This window comes from Salvelinus sp. IW2-2015, linkage group LG17 (genome assembly GCF_002910315.2).
Source record: "Salvelinus sp. IW2-2015 linkage group LG17, ASM291031v2, whole genome shotgun sequence".
In the NCBI taxonomy this organism is placed as follows: Eukaryota; Metazoa; Chordata; class Actinopteri; order Salmoniformes; family Salmonidae; genus Salvelinus; species Salvelinus sp. IW2-2015.
The window spans coordinates 39,303,575-39,321,405 of NC_036857.1; the positions used below are offsets into that span (position 1 = coordinate 39,303,575).

Genomic DNA, 17,831 nt, shown 5'->3' on the forward strand with positions numbered 1-17,831 from the left:
CACATCTGCAGTCCTCTTGCCTCCTTGCAGCATGCCTCATGCCAGTTCACGCAGATGAGCAGGGACCCTGGGCATCTTTCTTTTGGTGTTTTTCAGAGTCAGTGGAAAGGCCTCTTTAGTGTCCTAAGTCTTCATAACTGTGACCTTAATTGCCTACCGTCTGCAAGCGTCTTAACGACCGTTCCACAGGTGTTGAACGTGTTTGGGAAACAGTGTTTAAACCCTTTACAATGAAGCTCTGTGAAGTTATTTGGATTTTATGAATTATCTTTGAAAGAGAGGGTCCTGAAAAGGGATGTTTCTTTTTTTGCTGAGTTTATGTTGTTATTACTGTCACGTGTGCTTCCTCTCCGACCTCTAGGTCACCAGGCTGCTCATTATGGTGGACACCTGTCACCATCGTTACGCGCACCTGTGCGTCATCAGACTCACCTGGACTCCATCACTTCCCTGATTACCTTCCCTATATATGTCACTCCCTTTGGTTCCTTCCCCAGGCGTTATTGTTTCTGTTTCATGTCTGTTCGTGTTTCTTGTTTTGTATTATGTTGCGTTTATTTATTAAAACACTCTCCCTGAACTTGCTTCCCGACTCTCAGCGCACATTGTTACAGAATAACGCCTCACCTAAGGGATTTAAAAAATATATATATTATATTTTTTTGTGTCAGGTGGAATGACGTCTGGCCCGGGAACCGCTACAGGCTTTCATGCCTCAGCCAGATTGCCAGGCTCCCCTGCCTCAGCCAGCTCGTCGGGTTTTCATGCCTTCGTCGAATCGCTAGGCTCCCCTGCGCCCACTGGCTTGTCAGGCTTTCGTGCCTCAGCTGGATCGCCAGGCTCCCCTCCCTCAACCGGTCTATCAGGTTCCCATGTCCCAGCTGACGACAGGTTCCCGCGCATCAGCAGGGGTGACCGGTCCGCTCCTGATCCCCGCGATCGTCCCTTGGGTTGGCGTCCTGCGGCTCGAGCCGAACGCGCCGACGAGGGGGTACCGTCAGGTATGCTCTCTCTCCGGCGCTCTAGGTCGCCATGCTCCTGCATCTCAGCCGGATTGACCGGTTTCCCGCGCCTCTGCAGAGGTGTCCGCTCCATTATTTTGGTCGGCGTCCTGCGTCTGGAGCCGCGCATTGGTGAGGGGGTACTGTCACGTGTGCTCCCTCTCCGGCCTCTAGGTCACCAGGCTGCTCATTATGGTGCACACCTGTCACCATCGTTACGCGCACCTGCGCGTCATCAGACTCACCTGGACTCCATCACTTCCCTGATTACCTTCCCTATATATGTCACTCCCTTTCGTTCCTTCTCCAGGCGTTATTGTTTCTCTTTCAGTTTCATTTCTGTGTGTTCGTGTTTCTTGTTTTGTATTATGTTGCGTTTATTTATTAACACTCACTCCCTGAACTTGCTTGACGACTGACAGCGCACATCGTTACAATTACCTTCATGTATTTATATAATCAGTTTTTTATGGGTAAAAAAGCCTGGAGCCTCATGTATTGATAGTGTTATATTGAAAACATAAATCACTTTGTGCCCTTGGACAAATGAATGAGGAGTTCTTCTATTAACTCACATCGCCAGCTAACGGGTTGAATTTTAAAGATAAATCAGAGGTGTGTGTGCGCTTTTGTGTATGCCATGTCTGCTCTGTCTTTCTGATCATGCTAAAAGTGTGTTTGTGTGTTTCAGACTGTGCATGCTGTGGTAGGGACATTAAGAATGGCCAGGCCCTATTGGCTCTGGAAAGACAGTGGCACCTTGGCTGCTTCAAGTGCAAGGCCTGTGGCAAAGTGCTGAGCGGGGAGTACATCAGCAAGTGAGTAATCATCAACTGCAACACACTCAACCCTCTCTTAATTTCTACACCCTCTCTCTTTCTTTATTAGACTGTGTCTGAAAACCTGTGCTTCTAAATAGTAGGCTGATTGAGTATATGAAATTATAACCTTATAATGGGTGAAATTTCAAATATGGGGGCATAAGAGGGGGTTTATACTAAGCTATATGGAATTGTTTTAAGGTCACAACAAATATAATTTTGCTATTTGATTTTGAACTTTAAGAAGTATAAAAAAATATACAAATATTATTTGAAACATTTTGTTTTGCCTTACTGCTATTAACCAATACAAACGCATTGAATAACAGATAGTCCCCCCCCTCCAAAAAAAGTAAAAGGGAAGTTTATTCTGAAGTGTCTGTCCTATATCTGAGAGATAGAAGAAAGATCAGGAAACATTTGTTATATTTTTTACGTGCATTTAACCCCTTATGCACTAAACGGTCTCAATATAGAATATACAGTACTTACATTCATTTGTTTTTCATCTGTTACCGGGGTATCTTGTGAGGCCTGTGGGCAGCCGAGACCAAAACAATCAACATGTACATGTTCCACCTTCTGTGGAAATAGTCTCACATTTCCACAGAGGGGTCATTAGTATGCAACCCAAACTGTTCAGACGCTACATACAGAAGTTGGCAGATGGGATTGTCGTCGAAATTACCACCAGGGACACCTGAAGTCAATCTAAATGAAGCATTGTTTATTAACAGCAAGCTGGAGGGGTCAAGCTCAAACTTAGATGCATTGCGTACCGGTCTGAAGTGAGCTTCACCAGGGCAGTCCCATTTGTTCTCTAATATACTGCTTACACAGACAAGTTATATTTGCATGATTTCAAATATTCATAATGAATTAATCATTAACGTTTTGTTAATGCATGTGACCGAACAATACCCCACAAGGCTTCTTCTCTCCAAGCTGAGACCTTGAAACTGAGATATCCCTTTCATTCTCAAAACAAGGTTCTGGGCGTACTGCCAAATTGCAGATACTGATAGTGAGGATTCCTCTCAGGCACGTTCAATCAGTCACTTGCATGAACACGGAAATTGTTTTTTAGAAAAGCACAAACAAATGTTCCACCACATTCCCTACTCTTATCACTCACTCTGATAATTATCATAACATTTTATTAATTTAGTTATTACTTAAACTATCAAAGGAGTAAGTAAACAAAATCAATGCATACAACCACAGACACTTTCAAACCCTTCATTCCGGGAATTTCCCTCACACTTCATAAAATGTGGCACTGGTTTTTCTTGCAGACCCTCACTAGAAAGCTTGGCAGGCAGAATCAATCATGCAGTTTGTGACGCCAAATTGTTGTGGAAATTCTACACGAGACGCTCGAAGTCAATCTTTAATGAATAACTCTGATAATAACAAGCTGAAGAGGTCACAGTGAAACTCAGATGCATGAAGTGAGCTTCACCAGGGCAGTCCCATTCGTTCTCTTATATACTGCTTACACACAAGTTATATCTGCATGATTTACAGTTGAAGTCGGAAGTTTACATACACTTAGGTTGGAGTCATTAAAACTCGTTTTTCAACCACTCCACAAATTTCTTGTTCACAAACGATAGTTTTGGCAGGTCGGTTAGGACATCTACATTGTGCATGACACAAGTAATTTTCCCAACAATTGTTTACACACAGATTATTTCACTTATAATTCACTGTATCACAATTCCAGTGGGTCAGAAGTTTACATACACTAAGTTGACTATGCCTTTAAACAGCATGGAAATTCCAGAAAATTATGTCATGGCTTTAGAAGCTTCTGATAGGCTAATTTACATCATTTGAGTCAATTGGAGGTGTACCTGTGGATGTATTTCAAGGCCTACCTTCAACCTCAGTGCCTCTTTGCTGGACATCATGTGAAAATCAAAAGAAATCAGCCAAGACCTCAGAAAATAAATTGTAGACCTCCACAAGTCTGGTTCATCCTTGGGAGCAATTTTCAAATGCCTGAAGGTACCACGTTCATCTGTACAAACAATAGTACGCAAGTATAAACACCATGGGACCATGCAGCCGTCATACCGCTCAGGAAGGAGACGTGTTCTGTCTCCTAGAGATGAGCGTACTTTGGTGCGAAAAGTGCAAAACAATCCCATAACAACAGCAAAGGACCTTGTGAAGATGCTGGAGGAAACGGGTTAAAAAGTATCTATATATCCACAGTAAAACGAGTCTTATATCAACATAACCTGAATTAAATGTCAGGAATTGTGAAACTGAGTTTAAATGTATTTGGCTAAGGTGTATGTAAACTTCCAACTTCAACTGTATACTGTATTTTGTACCATCTATTGCATCTTGCCTATGCCGCATCAATATATTTATATGTACTTCTTATTCTTATTCCATCCATTTACATTTGTGTGTATAAGGTAGTCATTGTGAATTTGTTAAATTACTTGTTAGATATTACTGCACTGTAGGAACTAGAAGCACAAGCATTTAGCTACACTCACATTAACATCTGCTAACCATGTGTATGTGACCAATACATTTTTATTTTATCTGGTCCTTCGTGGGCAAATTTTGTCATAAAACTTTGTCATCAAAATCTGGCATTCTCTGGATTTATGGCGCTTTCAAGACAACTGGGAACTCTGAAAAAAACAAGGTCGAATCATGACGTCAGTGATCTTCAGGTCGGAGCGCTAGAAAGAGGCCCGAGTTCCCAACTTGGAATTCCGAGTTGGATGGCCGTTCAAAACGTATTTTCCCGAGTTCGCAGTTGTCTTGAACTCACTGAAGCCTGAGTTCCGAGTTTCCAGTTTTGAACACGGCAGAAGTCATACTGGATTGACAGCATGGCCAATGTTGAATGTGTATAATTTTAAACTTGGAAAAGAGACCCTTAAACCCAGACTTGGACCATACACCCACTCCTCTGAATAGCAGGCTACTGATTGCTTTGCAAGGCTTTCAGTTAGCCACTGATTCCTTCCAAACCACTCATTGTTGAATTTGCCGTTTCAACTTGTTCTGTAATGTCCAATGGCCGATGAGCACCGATACATTTTATATACCATTTCTCTTCATAATTTCTCTCTTCATATGAAGAGGATTGAAAAGGATTTGCCAGTAGATTGTCTATTTGATTCATGATGACTGCTAGCTAAGATTTTAAAAGTATGATGTTAACATACGGTAGATATAGCGTGATTTTATGTAATTTTATCTGTGCCCAATTACCTTGAGCCTTCTTGGATGGGCACTTCTAATGTAACTCTATGGCAGCACACAAGAGGCTTGAATTTTCGCGCTCTAGCCATAGATTTTGCGGTGACTTAGTGTCCCCATGAGTGACAGAACACTGAGCCAATCATGGTGCAACTAGAGAACATTACCAACCCCTACGCTCCATATTTTCCGCTGGCTGCCACCACAGAAAGAACTGAGCTAGGCTGAAACACCTGCATTTTGGAGCGGCCTTACTCAAGAAAGCAAAAAGAGACAATGTTTGTATGTGGCTTTAACTAAATTATTATTTTAACATTGTTTGCAAAGTGATATGTGACACGTATTAATGCCAAAATAACATGCAAAACAGAGCCAACCTACCCTGAATGACGGGTCGCCACTGTGCTGTGATTTGTGCTGATATTGGTGCCTTAGACAATGGAGAGAATGAATATCTGGCAAACAGACTACACTCTAGGCCAGTGGTATTGAAATGTTTTCAGTGTGGACCCCATTTTTTTCCCACCAGAATTCCTGGGGACCAATGTTCCCTCTAAGTTGTTTCGTCACTGAGCAAATTTCAGGTCTGCTGAGCGCAAACTTGAACGTTGTGAGAAGTCTGCAACTTCTGGCACATTTACTGTGAACACTGAGGCTGTACCCGCTTTAATTTAGTTAACAGTGGTCAAGTAGGTTATTGTGGCTATTTGATCATAACGTAGACTTACCAGAGTGGCCTGCCATCAAAAACAGTGGAGAAAATGCATCCCGTAACGTTTAACATGGAAATACAGTAGCAGCCAATGTGTGGTGTTCAACGTAGGCTTACTTTCCATGAGACTTTTGAAAAAACTATGCAGGGCTTGGCATGACCTGTTTATCCACTTGTCCTTCAGATAAAGAGGTTACTGAAAATGTTGTTTAGTGCAAGAAAACCACTTTGCAAAGTAAAATATCATCCCATACCATTATTACAGAGAATCAGACAAATTATGCTACCCTCTTCCTATTGGCTACTTCGCTTATTCAAGCCTGTCTCAAAATACAACACTGCCCCTCTTTATCTGACTCGCTTTTCAAAGATGTCTAGAAATGCAAACGTTTTGTGCTCTTGTAGGAAGCAATCACTCCCCCATTGCTGACTACAAATGATCTAAAACTGTGCTAATAACTCACCATCTAGCAAAGAATATGAACGAGTGTACACACGTCACTACATGTAGCTCTCGCTTTGATCTCAAAACAAGCAAATTCACGACTGCTCATGCTGTAAACAACAGTCCAGTTCAAAGGGAATGGCACAGATCCATATATGGCAATGGTCTATTTGCATTTAGGCCTACTGCAGCTCTGATTGGTTATGGCGCACCCGTCTGTGTAGAGTAGGGGCCTGAGTCATCCCTGTCAATGCAATAGAATCCTATTACGATGCATTCCTTCTACAACAAAATCTCTTGCATAGTTATTTTTGTTTCGGTATGTTACATTGAAAGTGAATCAACGCAGTATTATCCAATCACAGTTCCCACAGTAAAGGGAAACGTTGATAGTGTTAACTAACGAGAGAACTGTAGAAAGTTGAGTGACGTTCCATCTCATGCTTCTCTGCGTGCGCTGATATTTATTATGTGCAGCAGGCCCTGGGAGCTGTGTGCACGAGTACAGCTTAGAGGGAACATTGCTAGGGACACAATTTCCCCTCCCCCCAAGAATTCCTCACGACCCCACCCCAAATCTAATGARACAACCTTAAAATATGTAAATTTCTATTTTTAAATACACAAATAACCTGCAATTCATTGCATTTTCATCTCTTATCAAAATGAAAAGAAACCAATAAATACATTTACTCAAAGTTAAACATGTGAAATGATCTTTCTCAAACGTTTGTAAGTCCCATACAATAATTTGTACTCTTAGAGCAAGTCTCATCTTTCCATAGAGGGGTCATAATAGTTTTGTCGGCCAAACTGTTCGGACGCTATAAACGATTTTGAGACGCATCCAGTGCAGATATGTGACCGAACGCCTTGATTCAGTCTTATGTAGCAACATTTGAAATTGTGTTTTTTACATTGGATAAAAGTAGAGACACAGAGCTACAGACTGGTATATCATACCCTACATTTGAGGAAAGTTGAGAAACTTGTAACCTCACTTTTGAAAAAAGTGGCCTTTTGAACGTTTTGGTACCTACTGGAGAGCTCTTCTTTGTCTACACCCATTCAGCATCGTTCACACCCTCAAGTTTTAGCCCCACCCATCCCTTTAAGGGTTGATCCAAGCGTTCTGTCCTAACAGCAGTCAAGCAGCCAAGCTAAGTGGCTAACGTTGGCTAGCTTGCTAGCTACCTCCAGACACAAATGAGAGAACAGCTCACTAACTATTTTACTCGCCCTAGTAGAGCTGGTTAGTCAGTTTTTATGTTACCCAGAGCAATGATGACTGCAACTGCTGCTGGCAACAATTTACACTTTTTTGCCAACGTTTACTGACACCGGCCATATTCAACAGGTGTTGAGCGTTCGTAAATTCTTCAGTGCGCTCTGGCACACTCAGACGAGAGTGCTCTGAAATCGGAGTAGATAGCCAGAGCGAATTTACCAGCTACGTCTATCAACAGTTGTCGCAGTGGCATTCTATTGAAATGGTTACTTGTCTTTTGTTAGGACATGTAGGTATTGAACCATAATCCCAACTCATGACGATACTACCCTGCATGAATCTGCAGTTACATAACCAACCAGGTTCAATGTTAGCTAGCTAACATTAGGCTATAACTAGCAAAGCAAATGGCTCTAAGATACGAATAATAAGATCATACATGTAATGTTAACTAGCGAGTCTGTAGTCCTGTAGCTTATTTTTTTACCCATCAAAATCCGTCAGTTTAAGATAGAGATATCTGTTTTGCATGGACTGCGTCTCAATCTGCCTATGTCGGCCTTCCGCATCTGCGGTGGAAGGTGAACGAGCTACAGCAGTGTTTATCAGACCATGAAATAATAATTTTATATATTTTTTTATACCTAAAAGGGTCCTAAAATTCAAATACCTAAATGATGGTATACCCTGATGAAGACAGCTTGTCTGTCGAAACGTTGGACATAAATATCTTTGCATCTGAGCTCCTAGAGTCTAAAGCTAGAGCTCTGTCGTGGTAATTTCCTGTATTACTCAATTATGAGAGAGCAAACCACACACAAGTCAGTTATATTATAAAGTCCATCTTTAATTATATATGAGCTTCACCATAGCCCTTTTTGACTCTCAGATCAATTCAGTGTCTATAAATGAATTATCTGAGAGTCCTTACAACACAATTCTTAGAATCTTTTATAGCCAAGATACACCCCCTCCTAACTTACATGACAAACCGTAGAGCTTAGTAACAGTTCACAAAGAACCTTTTACTAGAAAGAGGAGTATCCCATAGCTAGATAGCATTAGCTATAAATTATCGTTCAGTTTGGTCTCCTAAGACGAGGTTTCAATCTCGTGCTTGGTACCAAAACATTACCTCATCCAATGGCATATATCAATTGTCAATTCTAGATACCTCCATCTCAAATACACCCCCTCCTGGATAAGCTCAGAGAAGACAGTGAGCCTCTTAGGTCATATACTAGGTCAAGATAAGGGCAACCTCAGAGGGGACATACAATAGTTACAGACACANTGGATAAGCTCAGAGAAGACAGTGAGCCTCTTAGGTCATATACTAGGTCAAGATAAGGGCAACCTCAGAGGGGACATACAATAGTTACAGACACATTCCCATAAGAAGACAATGTTCCATTCTGTCCTCCTCCCCTTCTGATATTCTGCATAGCATTACATGGTTTAACATATACATTGACATATGAAGACAAGCCTGATCTTCTCCCCTCTCTGGGCCCCAGGTGACTAAGCCCTAGCTGAGAAAGGAAAATGCAACTGCCGACAGTATAATTCAAAAAGAGACATTCTAACTGACAAGTATCCCACATAAGCATAGTATGAAGATAAATAAAACATCTTATTTATCTATGTTACCTAACTAATTCTGATTCAGCCATGACAGCTCTCCTTTATTTTTTAAGTGTTCCACTCCGCTAGCCAGCACCTCGCCTAAATAGGTGAGTTTCTTTCACCTCTAGATGATCCATGGTATGACCATCTTAAAACATTTCCATATGTTAGCTTAGTAATCCATGGCTTCTGGTTGGGTATGTATGTACAGTCACTGTGTGGACGACGTCATCGGTTACTTATTGATGAAGCCAATGACTGATGTGGTGTACTCCTCAATGCATTCAGGGGGATCCCTGAACATATTCCAGTCTGCTAACAAATCAGTCCTGTAGCTTAGCACCTGCTTCATCTGACCACTTTTGCATTGACCGAGTCACTGGTGCCTCCTGCTTTCATTTTTGCTTGTAAGCAGGAATCAGGAGGATAGAATTATGGTCGGATTTGCCAAATGGAGGGCAAGGGAGAGCTTTGTATGCGTCTCTGTGTGTGGAGTAAAGGTGGTCCAGAGTTTTTTCCCTCTAGTTGAACATTTAACATGCTGATAGAAATATGGTAAAAACGAATTTAAGTTTCCCGGCTCCTAGGAGCGCCACCTCTGGGTGAGCGTTCTCTTGTTTGCTTARGGTGGAATCAGCTCATTCAATGCAGTCTTAGTGCCAGCCTCCGTCTGTGGTGGTATGTAAACAGCTACGAAAAATACAGATAAAAACTCTCTAGGTAGATATTGTGGCCTACAGCTTATCATGAGATTCTCTACCTCAGYCGAGCAATAGCTCAAGACTTCCTTAGATATCGTGCACCGGCTGTTATTTACAAAAATACATTGTCCGCCCCCCTTTGTCTTACCWGACGCCGCTGTTCTATCCTACTGGTACAGCGTATAACCAGCCAGCTGTATGTTGATAGTGTCGTCGTTCAGCCACGACTCCGTGAAGCATAAGATATTACAGTTTTGAATGTCCCGTTGGTAGTTTAATCTTCCGCGTAGGTCATCTATTTTATTTTCCAAAGATTGCACATTTGCTAGCAGAGTGGAGGTTTATTCGATCGCCTATGAATTCTCAGAAGGCAGCCCGCCATTTGGCCCCTTTTCTCTGCCTTCTCTCTTCACACAAATCACGGGGATCGGGCTCAGACTCGTTAACTTCTTTGGGCTGCAAGCCCGAAGCCGGGCACAATATGACAACAGCCACTTCAAGTGCAGGGCGCGAAATTCAAAAAAGATCTTTTTTAGAAATATTTTACTTTCCACACATTAACATTTACATTACATTTACATTTAAAGTCATTTAGCAGACGCTCTTATCCAGAGCGACTTACAAATTGGTGCATCACCTTATGATATCCAGTGGAACAACCACTTTTACAATAGTGCATCTAACTCTTTTAAGGGGGGGGGTTAGAAGGATTACTTTATCCTATCTCAGGTATTCCTTAAAGAGGTGGGGTTTCAGGTGTCTCCGGAAGTGTGGTGATTGACTCCGCTGACCTGGCGGTCGTGAGGGAGTTTGTTCCACCATTGGGGTGCCAGAGCAGCGAACAGTTGTTGACTGGCTGAGCGGGAACTGTACTTCCTCAGAGGTAGGGAGGCGAGCAGGCCAGAGGTGATGAACGCAGTGCCCTTGTTTGGGTGTAGGGCCTGATCAGAGCCTGAAGGTACGGAGGTGCCGTCCCCTCACAGCTCCGTAGGCAAGCACCATGGTCTTGTAGCGGATGCGAGCTTCAACTGGAAGCCAGTGGAGAGAGCGGAGGAGCGGGGGTGACGTGAGAGAACTTGGGAAGGTGAACACCAGACGGGCTGCGGCGTTCTGGATGAGTTTTAGGGGTTTAATGGCACAGGCAGGAAGCCCAGCCAACAGCGAGTTGCAGTAATCCAGACGGGAGATGACAAGTGCCTGGATTAGGACCTGCGCCGCTTCCTGCGTGAGGCAGGGTCGTACTCTGCGAATGTTGTAGAGCATGAACCTACAGGAACGGGTCACCGCCTTGATGTTAGTTGAGAACGACAGGGTGTTGTCCAGGATCACGCCAAGGTTCTTAGCACTCTGGGAGGAGGAACCAATGGAGTTGTCAACCGTGATGGCGAGATCATGGAACGGGCAGTCCTTCCCCGGAGGAAGAGCAGCTCGTCTTGCCGAGGTTCAGCTTGAGGTGGTGATCCGTCATCCACACTGATATGTCTGCCAGACATGCAGAGATCGATTCACCACCTGGTTATCAGAGGGGGGAAAGGAGAAAATTAATTGTGTGTCGTCTGCATAGCAATGATAGGAGAGACCATGTGAGGATATGACAGAGCCAAGTGACTTGGTGTATAGCGAGAATAGGAGAGGGCCTAGAAACAGAGCCCTGGGGACACCAGTGGTGAGAGCACGTGGTGCGGAGACAGATTCTCGCCACGCCACCTGGTAGGAGCGACCTGTCAGGTAGGACGCAATCCAAGCGTGGGCCGCGCCGGAGATGCCAGCTCGGAGAGGGTGGAGAGGAGGATATGATGGTTCACAGTATCAAAGGCAGCCGATAGGTCTAGAAGGATGAGAGCAGAGGAGAGAGAGTTAGCTTTAGCAGTGCGGAGCGCCTCCGTGACACAGAGAAGAGCAGTCTCAGTTGAATGACTAGTCTTGAAACCTGACTGATTGGATCAAGAAGGTCATTCTGAGAGAGATAGCAGGAGAAGCTGCGCCAAGGACGGCACGTTCAAGAGTTTTGGAGAGAAAAGAAAGAAGGGATACTGGTCTGTATTGTTGACATCGGAGGGATCGAGTGTAGGTTTTTCAGAAGGGGTGCAACTCTCGCTCTCTTGAAGACGGAAGGGACGTAAGCCAGCGGGCAAGGATGAGTTGATGAGCGCAGGTGAGGTAAGGGGAGAAGGTCCCGGAAATGGTCTGGAGAAGAGAGGAGGGGATAGGGTCAAGCGGCAGGTTTGTTGGCGGGCCGGCCGTCACAAGACGCGAGATTTCATCTGGAGAGAGAGGGGAGAAAGAGCGTCAAAGCACAGGGTAGGGCAGTGTGGAGCAGACCAGCGGTGTCGTTTGACTTAGCAAACGAGGATCGGATGTCGTCGACCTTCTTTTCAAAATGGTTGACCGAAGTCATCAGCAGAGAGGGAGGAGGGGGAGGAGGGGAGGAGGATTCAGGAGGAGGAGAAGGTGGCAAGAGCTTCCTTAGGGTTAGAGGCAGATGCTTGGAATTTAGAGTGGTAGAAAATTGGCTTTAGCAGCAGAGACAGAAGAGGAGAATGTAGAGAGGAGGGAGTGAAAGGATGCCAGGTCCGCAGGGAGGCGAGTTTCCTCCATTTCCGCTCGGCTGCCCGGAGGCCTGTTCTGTGAGCTCGCAATGAGTCGTCGAGCACGGAGCAGGAGGGGAGGACCGAGCCGGCCTGGAGGATAGGGGACATAGAGAGTCAAAGGATGCAGAAAGGGAGGAGAGGAGGGTTGAGGAGGCAGAATCAGGAGATAGTTGAGAGAAGGTTTTGAGCAGAGGGAAGAGATGATAGGATGGAAGAGGAGAGAGTAGCGGGGAGAGGAGAGCGAAGGTTGGGACGGCGCGAACCATCGAGTAGGGCAGTGTGTGGAAGTGTTGGATGAGAGCGAGAGGGAAAAGGATACAAAGGTAGTGGTCGGAGACTTGGAGGGGAGTTGCAATGAGATTAGTGGAAGAACAGCATCTAGTAAAGATGAGGTCAAGCGTATTGCCTGCCTTGTGAGTAGGGGGGGAAGGTGAGAGGGGTGAGGTCAAAAGAGGAGAGAGTGGAAAGAAGGAGGCAGAGAGGAGGAATGAGTCAAAGGTAGACGTGGGGAGGTTAGTCACCCAGAACTGTGAGAGGGTAGCCATCCTCAGGAAAGGAACTTATCAAGGGCGTCAAGCTCATTGATGAACTCTCCAAGGGAACCTGGAGGGCGATAAATGATAAGGATGTTAAGCTTGAAAGGGCTGGTAACTGTGACAGCATGGAATTCAAAGGAGGCGATAGACAGATGGGTCAGGGGAGAAAGAGAGAATGGTCCACTTGGGAGAGATGAGGATCCCAGTGCCACCACCCCGCTGACCAGAAGCTCTCGGGGTGTGCGCAGAACACGTGGGCAGACGAGGAGAGAGCAGTAGGAAGTAGCAGTGTTTATCAGTGGTAATCCATGTTTCCGTCAGTGCCAAGAAGGAGGGACTGGAGGGAAGCATAGGCTGAGATGAACTCTGGCCTTGTTGCCCGCAGATCGGCAGTTCCAGAGGCTGCCTGAGACCTGGAACTCCACAGTGGGTGGTGCGCGCTGGGACACCCAGGTTAGAGTAGCAGCGGCCACGCGGTGTGAAGCGTTTGTATGGTCTGAAACAATTAACAAGTCCAAACAGCAAATGAAAGATAAACATCTTGTGAATCCAGCCAACATGTCCGATTTTTAAAATGTTTTACAGCGAAAAAACAGCACGTATATGTATGTTAGCTCACCACCAAATACAAAAAAGGACAGACAATTTTCACAGCACAGGTAGCATGCACAAAACCAACCTAACTAACCAAGAACCAACCAAACTAACCAAGAAACAACTTCATCAGATGACAGTCTTATAACATGTTATACAACTAATCTATGTTTTGTTCGAAAAATGTGCATATTTGAGGTATAAATCAGTTTTTACATTGCAGCTACCATCACAGCTACCGTCACAAATAGCACCGAAGCAGCCAGAGTAATTACAGACACCAACGTGAAATACCTAAATACTCATCATAAAACATTTCTGAAAAATACATGGTGTACAGCAAATGAAAGACAAGCATCTTGTGAATCCAGCCAATATTTCCGATTTCTTAAGTGTTTTACAGCAAACACAATATAGGCCATTATATTAGCTTACCACAATAGCCAGAAACACAAGCCATTTACCAGCAGCAAAAGTTAGCGATCGTAACAAACCAGCAAAAAATATATAATTTTTGACTAACCTTGATAAGCTTCATCAGATGACAGTCCTATAACATCAGGTTATACATACACTTATGTTTTGTTCGAAAATGTGCATATTTAGAGCTGAAATCAGTGGTTATACATTGTGCTAACGTAGCATCTTTTTCCCAGAATGTCCAGATATTTTTATGACACTCAACTATTCTGACCAAATAACTATTCATAAACGTTACTAAAAAATACATGTTGTATAGGAAATGATAGATACACTAGTTCTTAATGCAATCGCCGTGTTAGAATTCTAAAAATAACTTCATTACGACATCCAGCTTAGTTATAGCGAGAGAGTGCCCAAAATCTGGGCGCAAACTAATAGTACACATGTTCGACAGATATATGAAATAGCATCATAAAATGGGTCCTACTTTTGATGATCTTCCATCAGAATGTTGTAGAAGGGGTCCTTTGTCGGGAACAATCGTTGTTTGGTTTTAGAATGTCCTCTTCTCCAGTCAATTAGCACAGAAAGCTAGCAAAGTGGTGCGAAGCTCTCCTTCGTGAACAAATGCAGACAAAGCAACACGCCTAACGTCCCGAAAAAACTCAATTTCTTCTCTCACTGCCTGTTGACATCTAGTGGAAGGCGTATGAAGTGCATGTATACTAATACATATCAAGCACATTTATAGGGAGGCCCTAGAACAGAGCATCGATTTCAGATTTTCCACTTCCTGTCAGGAAGTTTGCTGCAAAATSAGTTCTGTTTTACTCACAGATATAATTCAAACGGTTTTAGAAACTAGAGAGTGTTTTCTATCCAATAGTAATAATAATATGCATATTGTACGAGCAAGAATTGAGTACGAGGCCGTTTGAAATGGGCACCTTTTATCCAGGCTACTCAATACTGTCCCTGCAGCCCAAACAGGAAAAAAAGGATTCAGTCAGTCCGTGGTGAGTAATCGCAGTCCTGATGTCCAGAAGTTATTTTCGGTCATAAGATACGGTAGCATTATGTACAAAATAAGTTTTTAAAAAATAAGCAAAGAAACACAATTGGTTGGGGACATTTAAAACYTCAGCCTTCTTCTCCGGCGCCATCTGATATCACAGCCAATATCTAAGTGTTTATTGACTAGAAATGTTCAGATCTTGCCCTCTCTGTCTGCCTGACTCTCTTGTTCCCCCAATCCTCTTTTCTCTTAGGGATGACACCCCCTATTGCGAGAAAGACTACCAGATRCACTTTGGGGTCCAGTGTGAGGCCTGCAATCAGTTCATCACAGGGAAGGTTCTGGAGGTAWGAAACATTTCCTTGTCCCCTTGCTCCTCCCATCTCATTACTTGAAATTATAAATCATTGTTCCTTCAGTCGTTGCTGCTCATTGCTTTGAATGAACAGTGTGCGTAGTCAAGTTCTATATTATTGGATTTCTCAATCCATTCATCTGGGGATCTATATGGTATGCTCATTTCTGTTACAGCCCAGCAGTAACGCATCGCGTCATGTCAGATTGGTGATTAATTCAACAAGAGGAAGGAATGATGTTTAAGACTATTCAAACATGACCATTGTTTTCATCCTAGCCTTTAATCTAACGTAGCCAAAGACTTGATGACCCCTGTGTAACAATGGATTTGTATTTAACATTGATTTAGCCAGGGAGTCATGTTTAGACCACAYTCTCTTTTGCAGATGAGCCCTGCATGAACACATCAATTAACAATTACACTATGCATACAGTACCAGTCAAAAGTTTGSACACACCTACTCATTCAACGTTTTTTCTTGATTTTCACTATTTTCTACARTGTAGAATAATAGTGAAGACATCAAAACTATGAAATAACACATTTGGAATCATGTAGTAACCAAAAAAGTCAAAATATATTTTATATTTATTCATAGCAGCCACCCTTTGCCTTGATGACAGCTTTGCACACTATTGACATTCTCTCAACCAGCTTCACCTGGAATGCTTTTCCAACWGTCTTGAAGGAGRTCCCACATATACTGAGCACTTGTTAGCTGCTTTTCCTTCACTCTGTGGTCCAACTCATCCCAAACCATCTCAATTGGGTTGAGGTCAGGTGATTGTGGAGGCCAGATCATCTGATGCAGCACCCTCACTCTCCTTCTTAGTCAAATAGCCCTTACACAGCCTGGATGATTTTCTTTTGCAACATTTGGTCCACTTAGAATGTTCTCCAGATCATCAACACACAATTTATATTACTCAAAGATAAACAAAGTAAACACCAGTTTTAAGTGGTCCACTTCTTACTCTTTATTAAGGGAAACATAGTTACTCTATCCCGGCATATTCTGAACATTATAGGCTTCTATGTGATGGGCGCCATCGGGACTTGAGCGACAAGTTAACTTTCGCGCTTTCACCCTTGGGAACTTTTTTATGATGTAAGAATTATATAACATCGCGTTGGGTTAAGTTTAATACGAACTATCTATTTATTGTAAAGCTGAAATTCACGAGATATTAGTATCCTGCTACAGGCACACAACCCCAAGGTCTGCTATCTTGCCGAGACCTGTATGAAATTCAAGAAACTGACTTAAATAGGAAACTGTCCCTGATCAAAGTCGATTACGTAAGACTTTATACAAAATCAAACTATCAACCGGAGAGAGGCCAGAGAAGCGCAATCAATAGGAGCCAGAGAGAGCTAAACACTCCACAAGGATACACAGATGAAGAAACAAACAGTAATAATTGGCTGATCTATACTCTCTACTCCAGGTTTTAATGACAGATCTCCTTCACGTGTATATTTAACACGCCGCGTTCATTCCATAAAAGCCGGCTTATTCTCAGCTTAAGCTCTTGATTAGAGTATTCTCCAGCCGAACCAAGCTGCTTGTGGGACAGAGCAACCATTCAATAATCACAGCACTAACGAAGGATGGCAACGCAACCATAAATGTAGTGTTAATTACAGCTGGGTTGGACACCTTTCCCAGGAGAGCCGGCCTACCAAAATACCCCAAGAGACGCGCAGTGACGTTCTCATCCAAGAGGTCACAAAAGAACCCACAACATCTAAAGAACTGCAGGCCCACTTGCCCCAGTTAAGGTCAGTGTTCATGACTCAACCATAAGAAAGAGACTGGGCAAAATGGCATCTATGGCAGAGTTCCAAGGCGAAAACCACTGCTAACCAAAAAAACAAAAGGCTCATCTCACTTTTGGCAAAAAAAACATTTGATTATCCCAGAACTTTTGGGAATATATTCTGTGGACTGCACGAGAACAAGTTATTTAGGCTTGCCATAAAAAAGGGTTAAATACTTATTAACTCAGGATATTTCAGCTTTTCAGTTTTAATAAATTTGTAAAATTTATTCAATCTAAAAACATAATTCCACATAATCCACCACAGGGTCTGTAGTTAACATCGCTCATGCAATTCTGAACATTTGGCGCAGATCAGTCTCTATTTAAGAAACTAGCTTAATGGGCGCGCATTTTGGCAGGTAGCGAGCCCTCATATTTGCTTTGAGGTTCCCATAAGATACTCACATTTTTGTGATCACGTTTTGAAACCACTGTATTAAATGAACGCCTCTATTTTTAACAGAACTTTTTGTTGTCAGGTCTTTTTCTGACCACCTTTTGTAATATTGACAAAATCTGACATTCATCCTAGTTGTAATGTTATTTCGCGAAACCTCTATACGGTGCCCATGTGCCTACTATCATAGTGTCTCCTGCTCCTTTTTTCCAAGCGGCTGTTTCAGTTTGTCTCTTCTCTTGGTTGAGCGTTGCAGTGAATGCTCTGTCGTTTAAATGTTAAATCAAGGGTCCAGACATTGAGAATGTTCGTCTGTGCATAGTCTCTTT

At 43.2% G+C, this 17,831-nt stretch overlaps 1 protein-coding gene across 2 annotated transcripts in view; it reads left to right on the forward strand.

Moving 5' to 3' along the window:
* ablim1b (actin binding LIM protein 1b) overlaps positions 1–17,831 on the forward strand; it is a 78,539-nt gene that overhangs the window by 39,318 nt on the left and 21,390 nt on the right. For both annotated transcript variants that reach the window (XM_024005190.2, XM_070448144.1), the window contains exons 5-6: positions 1,693–1,819; positions 15,178–15,271. In XM_024005190.2, coding sequence (XP_023860958.1) covers positions 1,693–1,819; positions 15,178–15,271 — 221 coding nt within the window. The remainder of the gene's footprint in view (positions 1–1,692; positions 1,820–15,177; positions 15,272–17,831) is intronic.